Genomic DNA, 9,965 nt, shown 5'->3' with positions numbered 1-9,965 from the left:
ACGAATGCAAAATTTGGAAACGGTTCCTGTGTGGCCATAACAGAAAAGTGTGAGAAGTTTGACATTCAAATTGGAAGGTTCCAGACCACTGTTGAAGCTTACATAGTGGAATTACAAGGTGAGGACATGATTTTAGGAGTGGCTTGGCTGCATAAGTTAGGCAAGGTGTTATTTGATTGGGAAGAAATGACAATTTGCTTGGACTGGAAGGGGAAAACTGTGAAGCTACAGTGTCAAAATCCGGAGAATTGGAGAATCAATCAGGAAAAAGAACTTAATGTTGTTACCACGAATATGCTAAAGCCAAGAAAAATCATAACATGGGAAGGGAATAAGGAAACCATCAGCTGGGAACCTGGAAGTCTGCTACAGAATCAATGTCTTAATGTTAGCCTTGAGGACAAGGCTCATTTTGAAGCAGATGGCAATGATAGAACACTGCAAATTAAGAGAAATGAGGGCCCAAATAGTGGGGTCCACTCAACCAAGTCACACACTTCACACACATTTAGTTTCTAGAATGATGGATGGGAGGAATAAATGCTAGTAACAATGTCTCTTATTCTACTGATATTCCATTAAAGAGGGGGAAGTGAGAAAGACATTCAGTTTCAAGAAGGATGAATGAAAGGAATAAAATTTAATTAATAATATCATTTATTTTATGTTATAAGAATGAGGGAATAGGAAGATGGGATACATTCAGAAAATATTCTAACAAACAATTAGGGGAATTCTTTCTCTAGTTAGGAGCAATTCTGCTCTGGTTTAGGAGTTCTTAGAACTCTGGTGTATTTCTTTTTCTGCATTTTCATATTTCCAGCATCGTAAGAGCTTCAGAGCTCGTCAATTCAAGTTAATAAAATTTTGTTTCCTATCAAGAAGCCTGTGGGGCCCAAAAAGCCAGGGCCCCATAATGAAATTTACTTTTCTTCTTTTAAATTTCCAGTTCACAGATCTAAGTGAAGACGACATTTACTCCTAAACCCTCAGTATTGAGCTATGGTGGTAGTTTGGTTGAGCTTCTATAATTGGTTTATCAAAGAGCATATTCAAAAGTCTCCAACGAACTTGCATTGGCAGGGGAATCATTGAAATTTAAGCTTGGCGTACAATAATATATAACATTATATCTTCTTTCTATACAAAAATATCAAAAATGATACACAATACAGCTCAACATTTAATGTAGTGCTCCTGTTTAATCAACCAATAAACATAAGGAATCCACTATGAGTTTTTCATGAACGATAGACTGCTTAATTTCACTGCTAAATTACCCAGCAAAGATTCAAGCTAGCAGAATAGAGAAAAATAAATGTCATTTTAATACGCAATTACTAGTACAAACAAGAGTGAGAGACAGTATATAGTTTACAATAAAATATTATTTGACCTGTTCACCAGGAACATAATCACGATCGGCGATAACCTGCACATAATTGCAAATTTAAATTGTAAGTATTGGAATCTCTTCACAATATCATATCATATGTATATTGTAGAATCTATTTGCCATTTAATTAAGAACCAATGTTATGTGTACTTTCCTCATTTGATAAGGCTCAAGAGTCAATTCTAGTGGGCTTAGGCTTGTACTAGTTAATGGTATTACAATAATACTTGACCTAAATTATTAGTATACATGAGCTATCGGTTTTCTGTTACATTTGTGTTTTGCATTTTATACATATCAAAATATAAAACCCATATCACATGATTTGCATATCCCATTTCTCGTTTCCTCCTTCACGAGTATTTTGTAGCTATGCTCTAGAACAAGAATAATTGTGTGTAACATAAGATTGAATATGACAACAGTGAAATATAAATGGCCATGACCATAAGAATGGAATTTGACTTATATATATTGATAGATTTAATGGAAAGCAGGAGAGAGAGAGAGAACTTCTGAGCATTGATTGTCATCGTCACTCATTACAATTGCTTCTGAAATCCCATCATGATTTAAGAAATCTGCAAATGGAATCTATTATAGTTTTAGCAAATTAATTAAATATGGGTCAAACATAAAATGAAAGAAGTCTCCATTCAGTAGCAATACCAGAGATAAACCGTTTGTGCTTCCCCATGCTCTAGAGCCAACTGGTCATTTGAAATTGAAGTGTGATCAAATAGAACTACAAATTTTTATACTTAACAAAACATAACAACAAAATATGTTTATAAGCAACTCAAAGAATTCAGCCTGAGTACAGGTGCAACAGAGCCAAAATTATGGAATTAGCATGATCAGGAAGGTCAGATACTACCATACAAAGCCAGGACATTAAAGATCAAAAAGTGCATCAACTAGGAAGACTAGGAATCCCCAACGTGCGTCTAGTAAAGGAATTCTATAAAAAATATGAAAAAACCAGAGTTCCAAAGAGAACTCATATAGTCTAAATTATTATCCCCATTTTGAATCCTAGCTTTATCCAACAATACATTTTTGTTAGGAAAGCTATTTGAGACAGTTATTGTATTATAGACAGCAGTTATGTATTGTATTTTGGCAGTTATGCATTTGTAGAATTATAATATATAGGGAAGTTATTGGAAAAAGGAGGAGAGGCAAATCAATTGGGAATTGGATATTGGTTGGAGAGACCAAGCTTTTAAATTCTTGGAAGGGAGAGACCCAAGACTCGCGAATTTCTTGGGAACCCATTGTGTAATCCTATTCTATCATGAATAAAAGTTGTTTATTTCTTTTAAATCTCTATGTTTGGTACCAGTTTCTATCAAAAGCATATTTATGAAACCCCTCCTACCCTATGTTGTTGAAAATCCAATACTCAAGAAAAATTCCTGAGAGCCAACACGCACTGATAAGATTCAGAACTACTGAAGTTCAAAATTGATCAAGATTCAAGCAAACTTTTAACTTTTTCGTCGAGTATAATTTATTGAATGTAGGACTTATAAACTCTTCATAGTTATACTTTAAAAGTGATTTTGCTTCATCATCCAAACAAAATCAATTTTTAAATTATCATTTCCAAATACAATTTTTTATTTAACCTCAATTCTTTCAGAATCAATTCTCTCAGTACTAATTCTTTCAAAATCAGTTCTATTGAAATCTAAATCAATTGGATATATAGCCTTCTGGTACAAATGTGTCTGTTATATTATCTAATTATATCCCTTATATGTTCATCACTGCTATCCAATAGAAAGACAATTCAAAATCCAAGTCGAAACTTGATTGTAAAATGACAATTCTCAAAATAATTATAAGCCAGAAACTAGGAAAGTATTGAGTCAATTTGCTGATTAAATAATCAGATAATCTAGAACTGACCAAGTCAAAATGCAGCACAAGGGAGGGTGGCTGATAGGGAGTGACAGAATGCAAATAAACAAGTAAATGAAAACAGATCATTAATAAGTTCGGCAACAAATTCCAAGGCTGTGTTTGAGGTTTCACAAGTGATGACCTTAATAAAGATATGCAGAATTATGAAGACGCCAACTAGGTGAGAGCGCCTTTAACTAAACAAATCAAACTGAACAAAATCAAGCAAGCAAGGAGCAATCATTACATGTAACAGTCTGTCAAGCTTATTATAGACAAGTGTATCAAATCAACCACAAATTATGATAAACAACCCTCAGAATTAATTCAATGTTAAGCTTGCTTGTTTGCAGGTCCTTCATATTCTCATGCATAAAGAATGTACTCTATAAAGCATACGAGAGAAGTACAAATTTTCAAGTGCTTGCTTTACCTAGTGTGCATGCATGCATGAAGTCCTTGCAAGTAAAATCTCCTAAACTTTGACAAAATGATTCAAAAACCTGAAATAAAAAGGAAAAATCTGGTCATAACCAGTATTCAAAAGCTACAACATTCAATTACCATCTTTCAACTCGCAAAGAATAAAATAAACAGCAACAGCCAAGCTTTTCCCCACTAGCTGAGCTTGGCTACATGGATATAAATAATGCCATAATGTTCTATTGTGTATCAATTTCAAACTCTCAAATAATAAATTGCCATATATAATCTGGGACATACAAGATTAAGATATGAAATATCTCAATAAAATGATCTTCGGGGAGAGAAAAAGGGGAGATCCAAACGTAAAACCCACTTGGTTTGAATGTTCACAAGTGAATTAGACACATGTTCGTCTTTATACTGTGAGTTCAACTAATTACAACTTGTTGGGTTGTTTTCCTCGAGCTGTTATGCAGTCTAATCAGAAATCTGAAGCCCAACTGAAATATGCTGGACTGGCCTAGGCAAACAATAGCATGCTCAAGCTTGTTAAGTAAAATATGCCTAGCCTTAGCTCTAATCAGTCTAAACTTTGTGTGGAATCTTAGTTCTTCTATTATTTCCACAAAAATCAAGATTTAAGAGCCAACCTAATTTATTTAATTTCTTCATTTTGATAGAAATAATCCTCAGATTTTCTATATAAAGTAATTATCTGTATCAGAAAATAACTTTCTTTATTCCAAGATAGGTAATAAGATTTCTCTACCCAACTGCATTTTTACAACTACAAATGCAAATACATGCAGACATGGACAATATTATGCCTTGACCACTACAGGTGGAGGAAACATTGCTTTCACACACCATATGATAGAATAAAAATTTAAACATAAATTAATCAAATTAATGTATGCATTCAAGAGACAATGTAAGTAATTAAGTATGCAAAGTACTCACTGGCCTGAGTGCTAAAAAGTCCTTTTCAATTTGAAACTTTTGGTAAATAGTTTCTTGATAAACGGAACTTTGACGAATCATCTCTAACTCACTTTCATTCCAAAATATCTAAAAAAAACAATCACAAATCACATGAAAAACTTTTATGGAAAGCATAAAAGTAAGTAGTAACCATATATTAATTATTTGAAAGCTTAAAATTCACGCATTTGAACAAGTGAATGGGTAAGCATATAACTTGTAGTAGTGCCTAATGCTAAACATATAAAAAAGTATGGGAAAAACATCATTCAAAATATGAAGAAAAAAAAAAAGAAAGAGAACTTGCCGTATTATGCATCTCATCTTGCAGGGGAAGACAGCTGATATAAGGATACCATTCAGAGCCCTGTCATACATACACAGATATTACAGACATAGACTCGTAAGTTTCTGCCAATTGAAAAGCTCTATGCTCAATATGGGTCTCAATGTTATTGCTCAATAGCGAATGTTAAGGTATCAAGCAGCTTTATTCATTTGTTTTGTCTTTATCTTTGTTGTATTTTTAGTTTTGTACTTCCGTCAAGGACCCAAAATTCCTTATTCTGCCCTCTCCTAGTTTATGTTTCTTTTTGTGGTGATGAGTTTCTTATCTCATAAAAAAAACTATGTTAAATATAACCATGCACAATTGTCTGTTGTTTTCTAAAATTTGCAAGAGCTCAAAAACTCCTAAAATGTAGATGAAAACTGTGATAATTGGAACAAGAAAATAAGACCACCTGACCCAATTTCTTGTGAATGAGAAGAACAATAGCAAGTTTTGCAATATTTCCAACATCTTCACCGATCAAATATCTGATTTCAGGAGGGAGATTATCTGCAGTTATGTGCTGCAAAACCAATTAAGAACAAATCTTCATTATGTTAGTTCAACTTTGGGACGGTCCAAAATTTTTGTATAGGTGTGTATAAATAGTAGCTTTACAAAAACTACAACAACTTGCTTTACAAAATCATGGTGGCTCAATGCCAAACGAACACTTCGAAATGTTTGAGTAAAATTGATTTTGCCGCATAATAATAAATTGAAGGTAGTATTAGTAGTTTATACTCTAAAAATCACTTAAATTTAATGTTCAATTCACATTTAAACAAATGTATCTAATCATAAATCAATTTATGTTCAACTAAGTTTTAACCAAATATATTTTACAAAATCGATATTTATCACCAAAAAACCAAAGAAACACTTAGGAACACGGGAAGCGTACCACAGTGTAAGGAACCTGTAAAATACAATCGCCAGTTTGAATAGTCTTAGAAGCAAACAAGGATTTTCCATATGAAGAATTGGCAATGGAAAGCGAAGAAGAAATGGTGGAAGAGGCTTTGTTCTCCAACCATGGCAAAAAATTGTGGAGGAGGAGGGAGTGAGGAGAAGAAGAAGCGTGTGGCAAAGAAGAGAAATTGAGGGGAATGGAGGAAGAGTGAGGGAATTGGTGTTGCAGCGACCAGCCACGGGGGATTGCAAAGCAACCTCGAAATCGAAATGGCATTGCAATGCTTCGGATGTTATTGAATCCAACGACGTCGTTTAGGCAATTGGTGGTGACTGGTAACAGTGAAACGGATTAGAATAACGGCGCTGCAACTTCTAATTGGTTGGAGAAGAATCTTGTTACTTGTCTTAACAGAAGGAGTCGAGCGAATCACAACCGTTAAAAATATCAAGTTTCATCATTCTTTTTTTAATTAACAATGGTGGTTGGTTTGTGTCGGTTTTCACTAAACCTACTACTAACGGATTGAAAGCTATACACGAAACTTTATGACCAAACTCAAATTAAAACCAACACCTCTTTGTCGATCGGCTAAGTTGGATATAAAGAAATAATAATTTCTCCCCCTCTGAAAAAAAAAACTTTAAAATAATTGTTATAGTTTAATTTTAAATTTTTTTATTAATTTTATTTTCTAATTAATATTATATATATTATTTCTAATTTACTATTTTATCTAATTTACATTCATGATAATTAGAATCAACCAATAATCTTTAAAAATAATTTGGTAAAATTATTGTTCAATCCCTTTCATTTATCATATTTTTTTATTTATATGAAATTGTCAAATGCCACTGATTTTTTTTTTATTTTATAAATTTTAATTAGTTTTCAATATTTAACATCTCAAAAAGGAAAATCAACATAATAAATTATTTAATACTTAAAATACATCTATCTATGAACAACATAAAATGTAAATTTTAATGATCATAGTAAATTTTACGCGGAAACAATAAAAAACATAAACATTTTGAAAATTTATGATTTTCATTTATCAAAGTTTGATGAAGAAGTCTTAACACATTTGACTAATAATATTTATTTCTCTACTTTAACTATTTTTTTTATAAAAACACATGATATTTTTGGAGATATTTTGTAAACATGAATAGGAAAGTGAATGTGATTTTTTATAAGTCTCTCTTCGAAATAGGATAAATTATTTTTTTATAATTAACATCGTCCATTTGAGTAATCATTTGGCAATAGGTCGGGTTTATGTAGTTAGAAATTGTTATTTGATTCATGTTTGGTCTTAAAGATCCACTCAAAGCAAACCCGTTTAAAACATTTTGACAACTCTTAAACTTTATTTTCTTGCATAATTTTTAACTCCTCTTTCGTGGTATTAATTTGTTTCTACGACACATTATTCGTGACACGTGTAAGAGTGATCGAATCTTCACAAAATCCAATATTTGACTCTAACAAATAAATTTCATAATAACTTGGAATTATTGATTTTCTTTTTCTTTGAGATATTCTCAAACACACTTATTGAGACTCATTTTGTTTATACCTTTATGAGTTGGTCTCTACTTTTGATGTGTTAACATTCAAATATTTGTTCAATACTGATACAACGTTTTGCAACAATTTGAAACAATTATCGACAAATAAACACTTATAGATAAAATAATATTTATCTTAATTTTATTTATGTCAATATTATGTCATTCTTAACTCATGTTGAACTTCTATTAATAACCAATAAAATAATCATTTTACTATTTAATAATATAATTTTTAGATCCGTACACCTTAATTAAAAAATAATACCATACACCCTTAATTTTTAATTTTGCACGTTTTTGTTATGCATATTCAACACTCACATTGACTTTGTATTGAGAAAAACATGTCCAAAAACATTGATGATGTTGATAAATCAACAATTTTAATACATTAAATTACTTAGAGATAAATTATGAATATATTTATAATTTACTTGATACATATATCAAAGTTATAGATCAAATGTATTTTTTATCATAAAAAATTTATGTAATCACCATTTGAGGTCATAAAATTTGAAAAAGTGACGTGTATTTTTTCTCCGACCTTAGAAATATGTCATTTTGTTCATTGAAATTTAATTTGAATTTCTATTTATGTGTCAAATGATGACTCAAACACATTATAAAATACACTTTATAAGTAATATCATATTTCAAAATACGAGGAAGAAAAACAAAACCGATTTTTTAAAGGGAACAAAAACAACTTTTATAAATTCTTTTAGGGACAAATAAAACATTTCATCTTAATTTGTTTTCATTTTTAGTTTATGCTTTTTATACAAAGTTAAATAATCCGCACCATGGTTCAGGGTCCTAAATAAGCCACTAAGTATGTGGTAAATTTTATATATTAATTGACACTTTTTTTAGGTACGTTGACTCATAATATAGAAATGTGAGATTTATTTCTAACGGTGGAAAATGAGAGATGTTTAGTTGATAATAGTCATGACATCATGATAATGTTATTGACAATTATTGGCTAAACGACAAGTAAGTATCATTAATTTCATAGCTCAACTGATGGTAGAATATCAATTACAAAATAAAAATAAACCCAACAAGGGTCAAACATACACTCTCAACTCCAATAATCTTGAAACCAAGAATGACGTTTGTGAAAAATAAATGTGTTCAATATTAAAGGAAAATAAACGATTGCAAATGATGAAAGTAATTATTGAGTATTCCAAAATTAAATATTAGCTTAATCACAAAGTTAAGAATAGTTTAATTTATAGTACTGTTTTAATTACAAACTAAAAAATAATCTTAATAAGAGTTCTTCTTACAACTCTGATAATTATCTAAATAACAATGACTCTCAACAAATTTATTTGTTGATAATATTAAAAAAAAAGTTATTACAAAATATAATGTTACTGTAATATAAATTTTAATACAAAATAAAATATAAACACAATACCTTTCATTTATAAAAAATAAAATATGACATCTATCGTACCCGTATTAGACTTTGTGTTTTAATAATATTAGTTTATTATAAATGATGGAAATAATCATCCAAGATAATTATTCCAAAAAATTACAACAACAAAATAATTACTACTCAAAAAGGTAATCATTATTACAAGTATATTTGGTGGAAACGGGGCAATTTGACAAGTGCGTCTCCATCCCCACGGTTGATTAATGTATAATGTAACATGTAAAGAGTGAGAAGTGCAGTCTTTTAAGACAAAGGGGGACTAAAATGCTAGAATACAACATTTGTCTCTAGGATTTGTAGGAGTAATGATTCTCATAAGTTAATTAACTATCGAGACTATAGGTAATATACATGCAATTCTAAGTTACCTAAATTGATCTTATATAGGTCAGATATTTTATTTTTGTTTTAAAGTTTGGTACATGCAAACCAAATTAAAAAAATGTAACTTTCGTTATATTTCTATTAACTCGTTACTACAATTAAACAGTAGACAACTTACCATATTTCTTAATCCTTTTACCCAACTACCTTATTTAACTTTTCAAACACTTATAACCAATGAAACACAAAATAAGGAAAACTTGAACCTTTTACATCTTACTATATACGACTGCTAAAAAATTGAGAGGGCATAAGTGGAACAACGCACATTCAAATATGGTATGGTAATGGTTGCTTTTTGTGGCAACTTGCATGCCATTGGAGTATCTTCTTGTTGCATTAAAAATTTATTTATGTATTTTTTAAATAAAAGAAAATTGAAACGAACGTGACCAGAAGATTAGGTGTGGAGAAAACGACATGAGGGTCCAGCGTGAATGGTTCTTGATCAAAAGTCATTACTTTTCATCCAACGGTTAATATTAAAAGATAAGAAATCAATGAAGGTAGATTCACCACGTCAAAAGAAGGACACGTGGCGGTATGTTAGTTGACGCGTCACGTCGGTGGAAGAGAATATAATAGGGAAA

At 30.8% G+C, this 9,965-nt stretch overlaps 1 protein-coding gene across 8 annotated transcripts in view; it reads right to left on the bottom strand.

The window, feature by feature from the left end:
* The window catches only part of LOC101503944 (uncharacterized), a 26,637-nt gene extending 20,125 nt beyond the window's left edge, over nt 1-6,512 (bottom strand). For 2 of the 8 annotated variants that reach the window (XM_027334042.2, XM_027334043.2), the window contains exons 1-8: nt 5,947-6,504; nt 5,455-5,565; nt 5,019-5,078; nt 4,691-4,798; nt 3,738-3,807; nt 2,066-2,106; nt 1,910-1,990; nt 1,397-1,432 (exon numbers count right to left, since the gene is read on the bottom strand). In XM_027334042.2, the coding sequence (XP_027189843.1) occupies nt 1,397-1,432; nt 1,910-1,990; nt 2,066-2,106; nt 3,738-3,807; nt 4,691-4,798; nt 5,019-5,078; nt 5,455-5,565; nt 5,947-6,231 (792 nt within the window). In that variant the 5' untranslated portion in view covers nt 6,232-6,504. Of the gene's footprint in view, nt 1-1,396; nt 1,433-1,909; nt 1,991-2,065; nt 2,107-3,737; nt 3,808-4,690; nt 4,799-5,018; nt 5,079-5,454; nt 5,566-5,946 lie in introns of all 8 variants that reach the window. The other 6 variants (XM_004497279.4, XM_004497280.4, XR_012162670.1 and 3 more) reach the window with 5 other exon arrangements.
* Between the last annotated feature and the right edge of the window lie 3,453 nt (nt 6,513-9,965).

Source organism: Cicer arietinum, chromosome 4 (assembly GCF_000331145.2).
Source record: "Cicer arietinum cultivar CDC Frontier isolate Library 1 chromosome 4, Cicar.CDCFrontier_v2.0, whole genome shotgun sequence".
NCBI lineage: Eukaryota > Viridiplantae > Streptophyta > Magnoliopsida > Fabales > Fabaceae > Cicer > Cicer arietinum.
Note: the sequence above shows the minus strand (reverse complement) of the source record. Positions and strands in the feature narration are given on the sequence as shown.